Below are 20,442 nucleotides of genomic sequence, written 5' to 3'. Positions count from 1 at the left end.
TTTAGTGAAAATCTACCACATATGAAGCACCAGGCTGTAGAAACTTCAAATATGAAGAGAATAATGTCTGTGCTGCCTAGGAATTAAAAATCAAATAGAGGAGGCTGACTCTTTAATAGTTCATTGTAGAACAATGAAGATAAGAATAAATTCTACCCCAGGAAATGGGGTGCCTGGGTGGCTCAGTCAGTTGAGAGTTTGACTTCGGCTCAGGTCATGATCTCCCAGTTCGTGGGTCAGAGGCCCGCACTGGGCTGTGTGCTGACAGCTCAGAGCCTGGAGCCTGCTTCAGATTCTGTGTCTCTCTCTCTCTCTCTCTCTGCCCCTCCCCTGCTTGTGCTCTATCTCTCTCTGTCTCTCCAAAATAAATAAGCGTTAAAAAAAAAAAATCCTACCCCAGAACTATAAACAGTATCTCTCTGAAAACACAAAAAAAGGGAGTAGTTAAATATGACCTTCAAGATTGAGGAGGTTTCCATTAAAACACAGTTTATGTTTACAAGAAGAATATTTCTGCTTTCTTCATTACAATTCAAATTTAATGCCGATTACCAGAATGAACAAGTGGTATGTGTAGGAATGCCCCTGGATATGTGTGATCATGTATGAATGAAAGCTAACTGTGAGTTAGGAGGCAGAGAGTCAGAGCTGAGGCAGCACATTTTAGGCAGAAGGGGAAGTGTAGAGGCACAAAGATATATGATGTGTCCAGCAGAGGCCAAGCCCGCAGTGGCTGGAACACGGAATTAATGGTGGACGCAATGGCAGCTGGCTCTGGAAATGCAGACTAGCCTAGATTATAAAGGACCTAGGATACCATGCCAAGGAGTTGAAACTTTACTATATAAAAGGAGGAATTATGTGAAGTTTAGAAACCGAAGAAAAGCATCATGAGATCAGTGCTTTCGAAAAGTAAGTCTAGGGCAGCATGGAGAACGGAAGGCAGAGAAAGAAAAATACACTAGACCTACCAAGAGCAGTTAATACTTGTATCCACCATGACTGCCCAGTTCCACTGTTTTTCATAATGTGAAAGAAAATCACTATTGAAACAATTATAAGAGTCTTAGTCATTGACCCCTTCCTCTTCTTACTTTGCCCATTGTCTGTATAGGAACTCGTTCATAGTCTTGGCTCCAATCACATATATGGAGAGACTCCTAAAACTGTATTTCCTATTTTGTTGTTGTTGTTGTCGTCATCGTTGTTGTTATATATCCCCATACAGCCGTGGACTGGCTACATCAGAACCACTTGGGGATTTTTTTTTTTTTTAAAGAAATACTGATCTTTAGTCCTCACTTCCGGTCTCTGAGTCTGGTTCTTTAGGGATAGAGGCTGAATATCTGCATTTAACAAGCTCCTTGGATAATTCTGTTGTACCGTTAAGTATGTACTCCATCTTCCATAGACACCTCTAACTCAATGTAACAAAACTACACTATCCACTTCTCCCTCCCCTCAAAATGCTTCCCACCCTAGAAAATAACACTACCACTCTGAGCCACCCAAGCCAGAAATCTGAGCATGTTCCTCCATTGTGCACTCTATCCTTGTCTTTCCCTCTGTCCACATTACTTCCAAATGATTGCCACTGAATTTCTCTCAGAAATATTTGTTCAATTCACACCCTCCTCTTTATCTCCTTTGTCATCGTCTTAGTTTGGGCTCTTAATTTATTGTTAGGCTGTTCTTCCAATTTTGTCCCCTCCAATTAATTATTCAAACTGGGGCTGTCAGGATCTTCCTCAGACCCAAATCTGATCATGTCACTCCTCTGCTTAATTATTTCAATGGCTCCCTATCAATTATAGGGTAGAATTTACATTCCTTACCATGCACGCTGAGCTTTTATGGTTCAGTCAAGACCCATCTGTTTGCACGTATAGGAGGATTAGGAGGAACTTGACGGAGGAACAAGGGGGAGAAGAAGGGGGGAAATGGTGGGGGAAAGGGAGAGAAGCAAACCATGAGAGACTCTTGAATGCTGACAAAAACTGAGGACTGATGGATGTGGGGGGAGGGGGGGATGGGCATGGAGGAGGGCACTTGTGGGGATGAGCACTGAGTGTTATGTGGAAACTAATTTGACAATAAACTATTAAAAAAAAAACACAGACCCATCTGTCCAGCAGAATCTACCACCACTCTTCCACCTCTCCCTCTGTGTGTAACACATAACTACCTAAATTCCTTGATCAACTCTCCCACCTCTGTGCCTGTGAACATGCTGCCCTCTATCTGCAATACATTTTCTTCTGGTTTGTTCAGCTAGCTGGCCAAACCTCTACTAAACCTTCAAGACTCAGGTCAAGGATGCTGCTCCTCAGAATCCCATCTCTCAGCCACTACAACTTACCTCTTTGTGTGTCCTCATAGCTCTTTTTACTTGACTCTATTGTAGCCCTTATCACACACTATTGTAATCTCTGTTACTCTGTAACCTTCCCCACAAGATTGTGAAACCATTATGAAAGAGAGAATGTCTTGTTCAGCTCTCTATTTCCAGAATATTATCTAGTATGTAATGGGTATTCAGCTGATGTTTCAGATTAATGAGTGCTTGTGTAAAAGGGGATGTCTATGTTTATGAGCATCAAAGGGTATGGCAATATAAATGGATACAATAATAACAGTTAAAGTTTTCTGATGTGCCAGGAACTATTTTAAGTGCTTTACAACACATGCATTTTCTAATTTAATATTCAAAACTTTACAAAAGATACACCACTTGGCCTCACTTACAGATGACAAAACTGAGGTATAGAGAGAGAAAAAATTGCCCCAAACTTGTAATGCTAGGGAACAGAGCTTGGATTTTAACCAACACACTTTAGGTCCAGATCCTATGTTCTAATCCCTATAATATGTTGCCTGTTAAGAATATATCTTATATCAATGAAACTGCACAGTCCTATGCCTTTCTCTTTTTTTAATGTTTATTTTCTTTATTTTGACAGAGTGAGAGAGAACACAAGTAGGAGAGGGGCAGAGAGGCAGGGAGGGAATCCCAAGCAGGCTCAGCATTGTCAGCACAGAGCACAACACAGCCTCGATCTCACAAACCATGAAATCATAATCTGAACCAAAATCAAGAGTGAGATGCTTAACTGACTGAGCCACCCAGATGCCCCTGTAACTATGACTTTCTATGTCTATTTCTATTTATGAAAGTATATAGGAATATATATCATGAAAGTATATAGGATGTGTGTGAGTGTGTATGTGTATGTGTACAGGATGGATTTCTGTCTGTCTGTCTATCTATCTATCCTGAAACTCTGTGGAGCTGAAAGTGCTGTGCCTACCAATAAGTACAATTAAGTGTCTGCTTTGTGTCTAGTAATATTAACTGCTATAGGTTATGGACATTTAAAAGCAGTCATGTGTTATTTTCCCAAAAAGAGTCATATTTCACTTCAGAGAACAAGACATACACTGATTCAACAATAAGGATATTGAGAAATGAAATCATGCATGCACCAACTACATTTGTGATCAGAAATATTACCAGTTGTAAAGTAATAGATTAAGTTAATGGTAGGTCTCACAAAATCAGAAACTCTAATGTAAGGAAAAATATGCCACATTTATCTGGAAGGTTTGATGGGGCTGCAGGAGGAGAGGAGGAGTGGGAAAAAATGGAGTATCTCAGATAAAGCAGAGTCATGGCTTCCTATTCCAAGCTATACAACTGGTAATTCCCTGATCATCTTCCCAGGGCTGGGGAGGCAGAGGCTGGAACGACCCGTGCCCAAGTTGGCCACCCTGAAATAAAAGTACTCAATTACATGTACCTTCAGATTCAGTCTTAGTCCTAAAGGCAAAGTTGGATGCCAAGATTTAGTCTTCTCTACTTGGCATGCCTGAGATTCTTTTCAAACCCTTCATTCACAACAAGAAGTAGAAGGCAAATGCCAGGCTGAGATAACTCTTTAACTGAAATTCATTTGGGTCAGTTGTAATCAAGTCAGTCAGCGTCTTTTCTTCCCTGGAATCCTGTTCCATCTTAACACAGAAGTTAGAGGGCAGGAGGGTGCAGGAAAGATCTAGGCATGTTTTCAGGGGGAGATGGGTGGGAACAGACATGGAAGGCTAATGTAAGGAACTATAAAACTGTCTCCCCTGACCTCTGCCTGTTTAGATTCCACTGGAACATGTGGAGAAAGGAACTGGGAAAGCATGTTGGAGGGATAATACTATGAAGCTGTGTGAGGGGCTCCAGCCTAGCGTCTCCTGACTTAGAGGTTCATTTTCTCTTAATGTGTCCAAATTTCTTGTAAAGGTGTTCCATGCCTGTGGATTCAGGGAATTTGAGATAAAGCCAACATTTAGTAGCATCACACCCATCTGATGACCACTAATGAAAATTAAAACATGCAGGGGCACCTGGGTGGCTCAGTTAGTTAAGCATCCGACTTCAGCTCAGGCCATGATCTCATAGTTCATGGGTTCGAGCCCCGTGTCAGGCTCTGTGCTGATAGCTCAGAGCCTGGAGCCTGCTTCAGATTCCGTGTCTCCTTCTCTCTCTCCCCCTCCCCAGCTTATGCTCTGTCTCTCTCTCTATATATATATCTCAAAAATAAAATAAACCTTAAAATGTTTTAAAAAATCTTTAAAAAGAAAACTAAAATGTGCAGATTATCCATGTGACTTTTCCTTTTGCAAGCTTCCCAGTATGCTTTCATACATGGATGAAATAGTCAATAACAGCCTCCCAACAGATTTCCCTACAGCTCCATCTGAAGGTCTCACAGCTGAGAGTTTGGGTCTTACACTCTTTTTTCAGTTTTGATAGAAATTAATTCTGCTTTTATGAACATTAGCCCATGGAGTTAATAGCCAGTATTTATCAAAATATTCAAGTAAAACTCAAGAATGTTACCAGATGTGCAAGTGACACAAATCCAGGGTGAATGGTAAATATTTTGGAAAATACCCAATAATTTAATTCGATAAGTATTTATTGTGTGACTTCCATATGCAAGGCATTTTCCTAGGTAACACGGGGACTGAAACAATGGGCTAGAAGCAAGAGATCTGTAAATGGAGTGACTGAGGGCAGAAAAAAAAAGCCCATGTATAACTAAAATGTAAGGAAAAGATGAAGTGCTTTAAGAGAGAGGACACTTGTTCAAAGGTAAAGTAGCAATGAGCAAATTCTAGTTAGGGAGTATATCAAGAATCATCAACTTATGGGGAAGGAGTGGTCTACGAAGTAGATTGGGGGTCTAACTGATCCAATATTCCTTCCTGCATGGCCCTAGTTAAGATTTCTATAGCTGCAAGCAGTTTTCACAGTCTGGAGAGTGAGCCAAAGGCTTTGTATCTGGGGCAAAGGAGAGGTAAAGTCCAAGCCCTTGATGAGGACGGAAGAAGAGCCTGAAACATCAAGTCCATTCTGTCCTGAGCTGGAAGGGCATGATGTCAATGTAGATCGTTTCCAAGATATTTATATAATTTGCACTCCCTCTAGCAATGTATGAGGGTACCCCTGCTTTACATTCTCACCAATATTTGGTGTCTTTTTAATTTATGCAGTTCTAGTAAGTGTGGAATAATCTCTCATTGTGGTTTAATTTCCATTTCCTTTACTCTAGATGAAATTAGCTAGTTTTCCATATTTTTATGAAACATTTTGATATCTTTTGCAAAGTGGCTATGCCTTCTATGCATTTTTCTTTATTGGATTTCTCCTCTTATTGATGCCTGATTTGTAAAATATCTGGGAAACGAGTCCTTTGTGAGTTACATCTATATGAAAATATCCCTTCCCATTTATCCTTTTACTTTTAATGGTGTCTTGATGAGCAGAGTTTCTCGATTTTAATGTGGTCACATTTATCACTCTTCATGTATCATTAGTACTCTCTGCAGCTTAAGAAATTCTTCTGTATTCTAATGTCTTAGGTTGGGCACCATGGAGAACAGCCTCTGAGAAGGGGATTTGCATGCAGAGGGCTCAGGGAGGAGTGCTCTCAGGAATCAGACTGTAAGGAAGTGAGAAAACCAGGTCTGTGCAATGACGTTAGTCGCACTGTGATCCAGTCACAACTGGGATTCACCCCACAGGGAGCTCTGGAATGGTGCTACAAAGTTGTGCTGAGTTGAGGTGAGACAGCCACGCTGTTATACCCTGTATGAGTCATAGTGGGATTCAGATGTGAGTAACTGGCAGCCAACATTGCTGGCGGCAGAGCAAATGGATTCTTCGGTCCTGTGATACACCACAACAGCCACTACAGTCTTCCCCCGATGCCAAAACCTACTGGCTTTGTAGGCTAAGTTCACCCCTGAGAAAAGCTCTTCCAGACTTGTGTTTGGTCTCTCTCCTGGAAAAGTTTTTAAAGAGGTATATTGGCAGGATGAAATAGCTCCTGCCACTACAGAGGACTTCAAGTTGCAACTTATCTCCTCTCCTTCCTGGACTACCTGTTCTAAATTTTTTGCATCCATTACTAACATCTCTTCTGGTCTAGGTGACTGACAAGATGTTCTAACCCAAATTCTCAACTCTGAGTTGTCTGAGTCCCTGGTCAACTTAGATCATGGCCACTGGTCTTATTGATTAACTATCAAATTTGGCAAGGGATATGTCATTGGGTGGCCTAAGCGGCCGACATTTTCCTCCCTGGCTTGTCGTGTAACAGTGAAAGAGCCCTACTTCCTCCCGTGATAAGGTCACTTACCCCTGCCAGTATGGCATTTTTCTCAAATGCTGAACTCTTGAAATAAGGAGGCTCTTGGGTTGCCCTGGGAACTAGGATCCACTGAGCCTAAGATTCAGAGATGAGAAGCACACATTTTCTAAGTGAGTCAAAGAGGGTAATGCTGAGCTGAATCACTCCTACTGTGTTTTCAGACTCACGTATTCTATTTATTGGGGACATAACATCGTATTATGGATGTTGACCTAGGGTATATGTCACCTCTTGGAGGATGGCACTGCATCCATATAGGACTCTCCTTTCCTAAATGCGGAATGGTTCTGTTGGCCATTTTAAGAAATAGAATTCTTTATTTCACTGTTATCGTCCTTAATTTTGGAGTCAAAATTTGCATTTTAGATTCTCCTATCATATCATTTGTTTGAGTCTCCAAATATGGTATTCTATTTGATCTGAGTTCTCCCTAAAGTGAATTTTCCTAAGGAATCTGCCAGAATGTACATACAGTTCTCTTATGCTACACTTAAGAATTATAAAGAAGCATTTTTCTCACATCCAGACTTCCAAGTAGTTCCTCCATATTGATTAGAATTGAGTCCAAAAGAGTAATGCAACTCATTGCTGCTTCTACCATCTGAAGGACAATATTTTTAGGGAGCAAAGATTCTACCAGATTGTGGGTTTGGCTTTCAGCTTTGTCCAGCGAAGCTGCGGAGGGCAGAAAGGATTACACAAGACTCCACAGGTCAAGAGAGGTGAGAGGGAGGCTAAGGGAAGCCTCTCCAAGCTGTTCTCAAGCTCCTGTATTTATTAAGCATACATAAGAACATATAGAAAGCTATAGAAAGCGTGCAGAAAAACAAGGGATTCCCAAGACTACAAAAGAGTAGATGCAGAAAGCAGGGTGGAGAACAAGATAAGATATTCCATAGATAACACGGTCTAAGGAATTTAAGAGCACAGAAAGGACTCTAGATATACATTAGCTAAATACTGGCCCGCCCCGCTGTTTTCAACAAGGTCAGAAAGCAGTGTTCTACTTTGCAGTGCATTCCCTATAATCTCCTAACACAGGATATAGCTATTTGATTTCCCACACCAGATATTCAGTTTTTAGAAAAGGCACTTTAATGGGAGCTGAATCACTGAAGGCTCTCACTACTATAACTTGCTTCTGTGCCATGTGTTTATGAAATAAAGCATCATTTGTATATTACATCAGGCTAATGGTCAGTACCACACTCCTTAGTCCTCGTCTTTCTCATTTTCTTTATCCTAAATGCTCTCCCTGTTCAACCCCTGTTGATCTTTGAAAATTTAAGTTTATACTTTAATATGCATTGGTTGGGTTTTTTTTTTCCTCTTTAGTAAATCTCCTTGGGTTCTAGGCTTACATTTTTCAGTTCCAGCCACAAAATCTCAGTGCTATTTCTGAGATTATATTTACCATCTCATATTAAACTTTATTCTTTTATACTAGGTATATACCTGATAATGGAAGCAGTATTTTTTATTTTTTCCCTTCAACTTCTGGATTCTACCCCAAGCTTTCTCTTCCGGTGTACTTTTTGTTGTCACGCTTGCTGTCATCCATAACATCTCATTTTATGGGGTGTTTTGTGGGTGGGTTTTCTTGCCTAAATTTATATTCAATCCTTGTTAATCATGTTGCCAATTAATTAACTGAAGAGGTATTTCTCATATTCCTGGAATGTGTGTCTCTTTTCCCAGCTATTTGATATTTGTGACTATGAATCTTATTTTCTAATACCATCTGTGTAGCCAATTTGTTCATTTTTCATATCCTCTTATCCTCCCAATAGCGAACTGAAGTAGGGAAAGAAAATACAATTTATGCTACCAGTGCTTTTTATTTCCAGCACAGGACTATAAAGTCACTAGCAATACAAGGTATTTCTTGTCTCACTCATTCTCAATAAATCAAATTCTGTGGGCCAGAACTCACAAGTGTTGAGATTTGTCAAGTATTTGGTTAGAACACTGAAGATATAGAAGCAAGGACAAGTAGTTCTCAACATTTGTGAAGCTCAGAATGATCACCATCTGAACATGAGGTCAATACAAAGCTACAAACAGGATTAAACCTCTTTTCCACACATAACCTAAAAGATGATTTGAAAATTGTATTCAATGAGACTAGATGATTGTCTTGATGAAAATATCCATCAAGGCTTTCATTTCTCCTTAAGAAAAAATTGAACTAAAGTGAGACACGCTCATGGAAAGTCACCATAACTTAGGGCAGCTGGGTGGCTCAGCCAGTTAAGCTCCAACTTTGGCTCAGGTCATGACCTCACAGTTGGTGAGTTCGAACCCCACGTCGGGCTCTGTGCTGACAGCTCAGAGTCTGGAGCCTGCTTCAGATTCTGTGTCTCCCTCTCATTCTGCCCCTCCCCCACTTGCTCATGCACCTGCGTACAGGCTCTCTCTCTCTTTCTCTGAAAAATAAATAAAACATTAAAAAAATAAAATAAAATGTCACCAAAACTAAAGAACAGTGACTTATGTGCAATCTGAAAAATGGATAACTTATATTTCCAGTGTCAGGAGTTTGTCAGGTCTTTTGATTCTATCAATGTTCAGGGGAGAGGATATTCTTATTCTTATACTTCATACAGGTTAATACAATAAACAGAGGTTTGGCTACCAAATTTGATAAAAATATACCTTGAAAAAATCTAACACCCCCCCAAACTGTCTTTTTTCCCAGCTTTATTGAGGAATAATTGACATACAATAAACTGTACATATTTTAAAGTATACAATTTGATGAATTTGACTCATGTATACACTCATGAAGCCGTAACTACAGTCCAGATGGTGAATATATCCATCACCACAAAAGTTTTCTTGCATTCTTTTGTAATCCTTCCCTGCCACCCATGCCTGCCCCCCCATCCCCCACCCCAGACAATTACTGATCTGTATCTGAACTATACATTAGTTTTCATTTGTTGACATTTTATATAAATGGAATCATAATGTATTTATTTTTTGTCTGACTTCTTTCACTTAGTATAATTGTCTTGATATTTATCCATGTTGCTGTATCAGTACTTCATTCCTTTTTATTATTGAGTGACATTCCATTCTGTTGATATAGTCTCAGTTTGTTTACCCAAAACGTTGATTTGTAATTAAACCTTCTTCAATGAACTTGTGGCCTCCTATAACATAGCTATTGTGAAATCTCTTGTCACTGGTAAAACTGATCAATTACTTTTCTGAGACCACAAAGCTAGGACAGATGTGGGATGAAGGGAGTACCCCAATGAGGATGAGAAGGAAGCTCCCTATGACATCAGTTTCCTCAGCCTCCGACACCATCTTCCAATCACAACAGCATGTAATTGGGAATTTGTCATTTTTGTTGTAAAATGTCTATGTGTACAGTGTCCTGATCAAGAATGATTAAAGACCCATTTCTCTTTTCCCCCACTCCAACCCACTTGTCATTTCAGACTCCTAAGGGAACCTGTAAGAATTCTGTGAAGATTGCCATTGACACAGGCTACCGTCACATTGATGGGGCCTACATCTATCAGAATGAACATGAAGTAGGGGAGGCCATCAGGGAGAAGATAGCAGAAGGAAAGGTGCGGAGGGAGGATATTTTCTACTGTGGAAAGGTGAGATCTTCTCTTCATCCTCCAACTCCTTATATTAATAGTTGATCTGGTGTCACTTTTCTCTGTTAAAAAAAAAACATTGGGCTCGACAAGAGGAGTGAGTTCTCCACTCCCAATTGCTCAGTCTTTCCCAGAAGGTTAGGGACTAATTAGCCCCTTGAAGGTTAGGGCAAATTTCCTTCTTCATACATGGGCATGATTTAAGACAATATGGGAAGAACCAAATCTACAAAGCAGAAAAATTGGGATGTGGAGGGAAGGGAGGAGGTGGTTCATATTAAATAATCATTTGCCAAACCTTTCTTTAAAAGGGCAGTCTTCTTTTGCTTTTGTGTATGCCTATTTGTCCAAAGATCACGAATTTGTTTATTGAGCAATAATTCACATAACATTAGGTTCATCAAGTTAAATTACTGGCTTTAATGTATTTACAAAGTCTCATAACCATCACTACTACCTAATTTCAGAATACTTTCATCACTCCAAAAGAGTTCCATACCCACCGGTAGTTGCCCCCATTTTCTCCTCTCTTTCAGTCCCTGACAACCACTGATCTTTCTGTCTTTATAGGTTTCCTATTCTGGACATTTCACATAAATCGAATCATATGCTCTGTGGCCTTTTGTGTCTAGCTTCTTTCACTTAGTATAACATTTTCTAGGTTTGTTCATAGCATGTATGAGAATTTCATTTCTCTTTTATGGCCAAATAATACTCTATTGTGTGGATATATGACATTTTGTTTATATCACCACTACCTTCTGCACATTTGAAATTTCCAGTGTTAGAAATCACTATTCACCAAAGAGCAATCCAAAAGATAAAACATCATGATTAAAATGAAAACCAGTGGAAATATACGATGTATATTTTCAGGGAGCTTTGCAGGAATTAAGCTGTACAACTTTGGAGACAGTGTAATACACTTCTCCTGAGTGTTCTAAAAGGGAACAAGATGCTGCTTCTGACTTCATCCACTCCTCAGACACCCCCTCCTCCCAGCTCCCCACCCAGGCTCCTTGCCAAGCTCTCTGGGAGTTTGTGGTTCCCCAAATCCCCTGCTACTTATGGATTATGAGTCCAAGGGGCTACATACAGCCACTGTCCCAAAATATCAGCCTGAAGCTGTTTACTTTATTATAGCTTTACAATTTTGATTCCTTAAGATTTTATTATTACACAGTCTCTCTTTGGAGTAAACATCAAACCTTAACCTGGTGCTCCCAAAATGTTTTTGGGGAAGGATTTGTTGAACTCCTATCCTGAGAACTTGGGCCAAGCAACCTGTCCAAAGGCAGAAGTATTTTTGAAGATTTATGTCTTTTCCTAAATTTGTTTTTAGACTTTTGCCTTTTTCCCCACAATATTTTCTTATTTGTTTCATTTTGCTTCAGTGTAAAAATGAGGTTTCAAGTTACCACCAAGAAAAATAAACCAAAAAACTTTTCTTATTATCTCCTTGGTAAACAGTTAAAGCTGTTGCCATATCTGTTGTGTTAGAAAAATTGAACAAAATTAAGTCACCTACTTCACAGAGTTGCTGTGAGTTAACATTTACAGAGCACTTAAACAGTACCTGGCAGAGAGCTAGGACTCTATGTGTTTACTGAAAAAAAATAAATTAAAATGTATCAAACAGAATATCCAGTTAGATAGGTTGGCAGTGATAACACACCGAAGGGTCCCAGAGTAATAACAAAAACACATTTTTCCACTACTCCTTCCACATTGTCTTCTCTTCTTTATGCATTTAAGGCAAGAAAAAAATTATTGTCCACAGAGAGAAAAATCAAATATTACCAACTTTCTTTGCCCTTACTTGTGACAAGAAGGGTATAGAAATTATAAGGAAAAATTTCCCAAAAACACTTTGAACAAATTTGATGCTCCAAGAAGATGTATTAATTTATCCCAAGACTCTGAGGACCCCTCAGCACCCTATGTTTTATAGATCGCAAGGTTACACGTGCTCCAGTTTGATAACCTAAGCCTTAATCTTTCATTACCTAATACTTTAGAGATTGAGTAATTTCATTTTCTTTCTTTCTTTTTGTTAAGTTTATTTTATTTCTTTTTTCCAGCTTTATTGAGATATAATTGACATATGACATTTTGTAAACTCAAGGTGTATATAGATACACTTATGTGTTGCAAAATGATTACCAACATAGTTTTAGCTAATACCTCCGTCATAGCACATAATTACCATTTCCTTTTTGTGGTGAGGACATTTAAGATCTATACTCTTAGCAACGTTCAAGTATACAATATAGTAGTATTAACTACAATCACTAAGCTTTACATTAGATCCCCAGAATTTGTTCATCTTATATCTGGAAGTTGGTACTGTTTGACAACATCTCCCCCTTTTCATCTGCAGATGGCTGTCTAACTATTGACTTTTATTAGGGGATGAGGCTAGGTTTCCTCCACCTGAACTTAGCTGGAAAGCCGGTAATTTCTTAGTAGGAGTTGGCAGAATTACCCTGGGGCCTAAATATGACCAAATGAGAACGAAGGAGCAGAAAAAGGAAACCAAAACAGTTACGATAATTTAAAGTTTTGGGGCACCTGAGTGCCTCAGTCTGACAAGCATGTGACCCTTGGTTTTGGGTTCCTGATCTCACAGTTCACGAGATTAAGCCCCAAGTTGGGCCAGGCTGCATTGACAGTGTGGAGCCTTGCTTGAGATTCTCTCTCTCCTCTCTCTCTGCCCCTCCCCCCACTCCCATGCATGCTGTCTCAGAAAGAAAGAAAGAAAGAAAGAAAGAAAGAAAGAAAGAAAGAAAGAAAGAAAGAAAGAAAGAAAGAAAGAAGGAAGGAAAGAAGGAAAGAAACAAAGAAAGGTTTCACCATCTTCCACACCACCTATCACAATGTGAAAGATCCAGTGAAGTCACTCGCGCAACCATATTTCTTGCTCAGCTAAAGCACACCTTTTATCAGAGTGTCATGAAAATAAAGCACTTAGCCCAAACAGCTAGTCAGATACATGTTCCCTACCTACCCATTGGGGAAAAGTGACAGTGCTAAGGGTCAATTCTGAAGTTAGCAGGGAGCAGGGCAAGATTTTGTCACCAAACTATGTCCTCTGTGGTTCAGGTGGATCTTCAAGTCTCTGGTACTATATTTGGACAAACTCCCGTTGTCAAGAGTTACATGAACTCATCCGATACCCAGATGACACCACAGCATAAATGTATTTTTATAAAATGAAATAAGTAAATCATGTATATGAGTGCTGTGGATCAAGGGCTGCATTACTGTAAAAAAAAAAAAAGTGTGGATGTTAGTTAACTATCCCATTTTTATTCTTTCAGCTGTGGGCTAACAGGCATGACCCAGAGATGGTCCGTCCAACCCTGGAGAAAACACTTAATGTCCTCCAGCTAGATTATGTGGATCTTTACATCATTGAAATACCCATGGCTTTCAAGGTGAGTTTAGATGCCTAAATGTCAGTTCTCTGCCCTTTGGCAACCATGAGTCAGCAGCTGTGCTCATGAAGTTATGAAGCTACTTCATTACTTAATACCTTAGAATGTTAAGGTGTTTTGTTACTATTGATCAGAGAGTACTGACCAACCAAACAAATGCCTACAAAGATTTTGTGTAACAGATTCAGGCCTGGATCCCAAGTTTCTTGATTCAGAATCTAATGCACTTTCTATTATATCTTGCCTTTACAACTATAGTTTAAACTGTCTCCATCAAACCAACATGTAGTTCCCTAACTATACTCAACTTGCAGTCACCTGGCATTCAGACACACCCTCCTTACTGTTCACACAGTCATGAAAATGTCCCTGCATAACATGCAAAATAATATATATAACTGAAAACTTACTCATCCTCCACCCTCTCCAAAAAGAAATAACCCAAAGAACAGTCAGGATTTTGGAGCCAGAGCCAAGGTCAGGGTGTCTATGTGATATCTATTCCTGTATTTCACATTCACTCCTTCTTGGAACCTTCTCAATCTATGGACTTGTTAATTTAATCAACAACAACACACTGTTTATGCACTGCTAAAGAGCAATCACTGCTTTAAAATTTCATTGAGGGCAGAAGAGATTGAAAAACAAAATTGACCATTTGTCCACAAAGTAAATCAGATCCTGTTGCTCGTCAGGAAGAACAAAGACTCTGCTATTACAGTGGCCAGAATTCCATTATGGAGCCAAGCTGGCACCCCTTTTCTGTTCTCTGGAAACACTTTCCTTGTTGGTTCTCCTCTGTGATCATATCCAAGATGGGCTTTGGGGAAGATTACCCTTTTGCACCCTGCTTCATACAGATATAGGTTTGGAGGCTTCACAATGGCCTTGGTAATCATAGGCTTTTATTGGTCAGGTTGAGATTTCATGGACAAGACAATATCCCATAAAATGTTGATAGGCTTTCAGTAAATCCACATTCAGTCAAACATGAATTAGCAATTAAAACTAGAAATCTTTTAGGGTCACATTTCTTATATCTAATGTGGTCTATGGTTTCTGTCTCTCAGTAAAGAACTTCCTTATTTGACTCACCGGCCTCATCTTCAGCTTTCTGACCTCCATCTGGCTTGAAAAAATATAAAACAGGAAGGCACAGCTAATGTATTCCTTCCACCTACCTCAATGGATGGTGCTACTTTGTCCGCTAAAGCATCTGTGGCCTGAGATCTTGTCTTCAGAGGGAATCAGAATTCTCCCAGAGTCCAATATTACATCCCTGTAGGATTCTTACCTTCTTGCCTTGTCTGGCACTAACTTTTCTACCTCCAAAAGGCTCATATCTGAACTTCTGTCATCTTGGGTGACATCCACAAGCAGAAGGTACTCATTTCAGCAAAATATCATCTTACCTCTCATCTTACAAGCCCAGTAGAAACAAACACATCTTTCTTCAAGAACTACCTTAAGGTTGCAAAGATGGCCAACAAATTCTAACACTCAGTGTTTTTCTATGAAGTCCTCTAAAGCTCCAGCCTTAGTAGGCCCGTTTGTCTGAATCTCAAGCACAAAACAACAATTTAACAGATTCCATGCTATTGCAGAGCAAGGATTGCCAATTCTCAGCTGAAGGTGGGAGACTTCTCACTGTCCACAATCCCATATTGACCTAGCCAATTTCATATTTATGCCCCATCACTTGCCATACCCCTACATCTTTGTATTAGTCAGAACTCCTGTTATAATGGCAGAAATCCAACTCAAATTGGTGTTAGCTAACAAGGGAGCTAAAAGTTACAAGGGATATCTAATTCAGGCACAGCTAGTTCCAGAAGTTCAAACTATGTATATGACTCTTTCTCTATCTCTGTTTTGGTTGGCTTCACTCTCAAAAATCCCTCTCTATGTGATGGTAGAATGGCCATTAACATGCCAAGCCTATATCATCAACACCACTTGAGAATTCGGAGAAAGAGAAACCACACATTAAACCTCATGGAGAAATACTGAGTGGCCTTGCTTGAGCCATTTACCCATTACTGACTAATCTTTGATATAAGGGCCAAATGAGTGACTGATTGACCACTATGGCTAAGAGTGAGAGCTGAGTCAGCCCAACCAAACATCATGGAATAATCTCCTCCAGAGAAGATAGCATAGGTATGGCAAAATAACAGATTTCTACTGAACTCATTAATTAGAGGTCACTTATAGTGGTAAGGAGGATGGGCTGCCTAGTTTGAATCTCAGCTGTGTCATATACAAGGCAGACGACTTGGTCAAGTTATTACCTGATCTCTTTCCATACCACCTATACATGGTGCAGTGGAAAAAGTCTGTATGGGCTTTGGAGTCATACAGAAGAGGGATTGACTCTCAGCTTTATTACTTACTAGTAGTAGTCACTTTGATCTTCCTTTTTTTTCTTTTTTGTTCTTTCTTTTTTTTCTGAACTTAAATTTCATTATCGGTAAAATGGTGACAATAGTAACTCCACAAGTATTGTGAGGAGTCATTAAACTTATATGTATGAAATTACCGGCACAATGTCTGACAGTTTCTTGATAATAAATGAAAGATAATATTCTGGGGACGCCTGGGTGGCTCAGTCAGTTAAGTGTCCAACTTTGGCTCAGGTCATGATCTCATGGTTCATGGGTTTGAACCCCGCATGGGGCTCTGTGCTGACAGCTGGCTCAGAGCCTGGAGCCTGTTTCAAATTCTGTGTCTCCCTCTCTCTCTGACCCTCCCCTGCTCTCTCTCTCTCTCTCACACACAAATAAATAAAAAATTTTTTAAAAAAGATAATATTCTGAAATGTTCATTTGGAAAAGAAGCTTAGTAATAGGATATCCCTATACCCTCATTTCATAGAAGAGAAAGTTGAGGCCTCAAACAAGGAATTAACTAACTCAGGTTTAGAGCCCATTAAAGAGAAAAGTGATAATAATTATTAAAAAATAAAGTCCATTAGAACAGATACCAGATGGTCAATCCCCTGATGCCAACCTCATACTTGCTCCCCTACATGACACTGTCCCTGCCTTGTCCTCACAAATCTAACAGTTCCAATACCCTATGGACTACAGTGATTTTTTTTAAATTTCAGGCTTTTGGGAGTTATAACCTCAGCCCTCATCCTCACACAACTAACTTTACTCTTGATCAAATGGCAGACTTCTAAGAGAAGTTTTAAACACTTGGAAAGAGCCTGTATCTAAAAGTGAGAAAATGAAATTTACTTCTCGGTGGCTGACCAATGATTTGTAAAATCTTTTTGGCAAAGTAAATAGAGAATTTCAATTACTATTCTTAGATGGGATCAAGGCTCAAAGATACAGAGAGAAGGTAAAACTTTTAATAGTTAGGAATGACATAGTATAATGACATTACCTCCCAAAGGAAACTATAATTGAGAAATCAATCTCTTTTTTTGAGAAATCAATCTTTGAAACCAGAATATCACATGTTTTTTGAATCTCATGACTTTTTACAAAAAAAAATCTTTCTTGCTAAAATATTTGAGCATATTATTTTTTACATGTCAAATTAAGAAACAGACACAATTTTAGAACAATAAAATACAAAAACTCATGAGCAGACATTTTAAAAAGATGAATGACGTTACTGCTGAATGGGAATGAGACTCAATAGCACAGGTTTTTAGAGGGTTGAATTATTCTTCCAGCAATGCCTTACAGTAAGGAGCAGAAGTAGAGGACAAAGACAAAGGGTTTATCTGGATAAATGGATTAGTAAGGTAGACACAGTAGAAGCTTCAGGGAGGCATCAGAAATATTTAGCATGGTACAGGCTTGATAGGGGCCTAATTAAAATTTGGGAAAGCAAATATTATTTAACAGAGTTTATAATGGAGGCATAAATCCATTTTAGAATGGAGATGCAAAAGGCAAGAAATTTAGAGAGAGACTGAAATGAAAATGTGGGTCTTAAGTGTTGAGAAGGTCAACGGGCTTAGAAATCAGAGATAGCAAGGGCAATTAACATGAATGATTATGCACTGGGTGTTATATGGAAACTAACTTGACAATAAACTATTTGTAAAAAAAAAAAACAAAAAAAAACAGGAATGATTATGGGACATTGAGGTGAAATGAGCCCTTCTCCTGTTCTCAGTGAGACAGGAGAAACTGAGAAGAAATGGTCTTCACTACAGAGGACAAACGGAGAAAATGTTATTGCCAGGGAGAAGTTTCATTCGGGTAACAGAAAGAAATTTTTTAAATATTCAAGAATATAATGGATTTTGTTCAATTGCTTGATTTTCAACAAAAGAATTCCTTTTATCAGGGTCTAAGGACTTCCGTGCTGTCATCCAAATCCAACAGATACTTTGTTCCCGTATTATTTGATCACTTTCACCACAGGTGACTACTACCTTTTTCTTTAAACATTTTCAGCTCATGGTTCTATATTACCCTCTTAAGATGCTTTGATAGCATCTTTTCTGCCAACCTCCAAATGTCATTATGCTCAGTACTTTAATACTGTCTTAACTGAGCCACATTTTCTCTAAAGGTGATCAGTTTCATGGATTGAATACCACTTTATATACTGAGGATGCCCCAATTTGTCTGCAGCTGACTTCTCTCTGTTTAATTGCCTCCTCAAATATCCACTCAATATCTAAGTGACATTCCAACTGCAAACTATCCAAAACACAACTCTTGATTGTTAGCCTGACCTCCAGCCTAACCTATGATTACCACCAGCTAGCCAAGGAGCCTAGGAATCCTTTTTTATTTCTCTCAGTCCCATTTCCAAGACCATAATAGACATGTCCCATTTTTAGATATCATGAAAAAGAAGAAATCTGAAAAACAATAGTCAGTCTTAGTTGGGAAGGGACCACCCAAAAACTGAGTTTGATACTGAGATAATATGTGAGGTAGAAAACAGATGCTAAACTCCTGGAGGCCCAGAAAGGGAAAGAAGAGAACCACTCACTGGGCAGTTTATTCAGAACTGAGAAGTAACATGCTGAGTTTTCCCTTATACTTAGGAAGCATTCCATTCATTAGCTACACTTTTTTTAAAAGAATTTCCTTTCACCCTTAATGATGATCTTTGCCTTCTTCTCAGAGTCAGAAATTTGCTGTTCTCAACTTCAGCAAGGATTAGGGTTAGGTCAAAAGAGTAAGCTTGAAAGTCCTAATTCTCAGCTTCTACTCTTTATTTATGAGTAATTCTGTTATTAAGACAGATTTTCATGGGGTGCGTGGGTGGCTCAGTTGGCTAAGTGTCCAACTTCAGCTCAGGTCATGATCTCACGTTTCTTGGGTTTGAGCCCTGTATCTGGCTTGCTGTTAGCACAAAGCCTGCTTCAAACCCTCTGTCCCGTTCTCTCTCTGCCCTTCCCCAGTTCATGCACAAATACATACTCTCTCCCTCTCTCTCTCAAAAATATTTAAAAAGAGAGACAAAATTTCATGGGTGCAGAACAATAATAATCTGTCAGTCAATAAGGAAAAATAAATGTCAGGGTGAGATAGTGAGACTAATATGTCATATTTATAATATATAGATATATAAATAATTGAAATTCAAATGCTTTCCCAGGCCCAGGGTATGCTGGTATACTGACAACTCAAATTCCATAATTTTAAGTCCAGATATAAATAAAATAAGTTATGCTTGTTCTTTTTCTGTAGCCTGGAGATGAATTCTATCCTAAAGATGAGAATGGCAAATGGTTATATCACAAGTCAAATCTGTGTGCCACTTGGGAGGTAAGTTCAAATGGGCCTCTTATCTTAAAAGACTACATTTTCAAACTGTGATCTGACTATTCTTGTTCATTTTATGGAGAGATGCAGCCTTTACTCCCAAATGGAACGTTAAAAGAACAGACATTTTGGGGGCCCCTGGGTGGCTCAGTTGGTTAAGTGTCTGACTTTGGCTCAGGTCATGATCTCACAGTTCATGAGTTTGAGCCCAGTGTCAGGCTCTGTGCTGACAGCTCAGACCCTGAAGCCTGCTTTGGATTCTGTGTCTCCCACTCTCTCTGCCCTTCCCCCACTCACTCTCTGTCTCTCAAAAATAAAAACATTGAGGAACACCTGGGTTGGTCAGTCAGTTAAGCGTCTGACTTTGACTCGGGTCATGATCTTGTGGTCTGTGAGTTTGAGCCCTGTGTTGGGCTCTGTGCCGACAGCTCAGAGTCTGGAGCCTGCTTCAGACTCTGTGTTTCCCTATCTCTCAGCCCCTCCCCTGCTCATGGTCAGTCTCTCTCTCTCTCTCTCTCAAAAATAAACATTAATAAAATAAAATGAAATGAAATAAAAATAAATAAAAACATTGAAAAAAATGTTTAAAAAAAAAGAAGAGGCATTTTAACCATAAGCAAAGATGTATAAAAACTCTACTTCTGTGCACTGAAAGATACTTGATCTTGTTTTGATGGGAAAGAAGAATGCCAAAGAAGGAAAAGAGAAGTGAAGAAGGAAAAAGAAAGGAAATAAGTTCTAATGTAACTCTAAATGAAAATGTACACATGAGATAAATTCACAAGTTTTTCAAGTTTCTCAAATTGAATTTATAAACATTAATAATATGATGTTTAAAAGAAACAAACTTAAAATGATACATGAAAAACTGAAAAATAATTCTGGTTCCATTTCTCAACAAGCTGTTGGCTCCTTCCCCAAGATCATAAGAGTAGGTTAA

General features: G+C 39.1%; 1 protein-coding gene across 1 annotated transcript in view; it reads left to right on the top strand.

The window, feature by feature from the left end:
• Positions 1-20,442, top strand: part of AKR1D1 (aldo-keto reductase family 1 member D1) — a 44,413-nt gene that overhangs the window by 533 nt on the left and 23,438 nt on the right. Inside the window, exons 2-4 of the mRNA XM_077781056.1 lie at positions 10,151-10,318; positions 13,639-13,755; positions 19,428-19,505. Coding sequence (XP_077637182.1) covers positions 10,151-10,318; positions 13,639-13,755; positions 19,428-19,505 — 363 coding nt within the window. The remainder of the gene's footprint in view (positions 1-10,150; positions 10,319-13,638; positions 13,756-19,427; positions 19,506-20,442) is intronic.

The sequence above is a fragment of the Crocuta crocuta genome, unplaced genomic scaffold (assembly GCF_008692635.1).
Source record: "Crocuta crocuta isolate KB4526 unplaced genomic scaffold, BGI_CrCroc_1.0 scaffold228, whole genome shotgun sequence".
Lineage (NCBI taxonomy): Eukaryota > Metazoa > Chordata > Mammalia > Carnivora > Hyaenidae > Crocuta > Crocuta crocuta.
The sequence above is the reverse complement of the archived record's forward strand: the minus strand, read 5'-3'. Positions and strand labels throughout refer to the sequence as shown.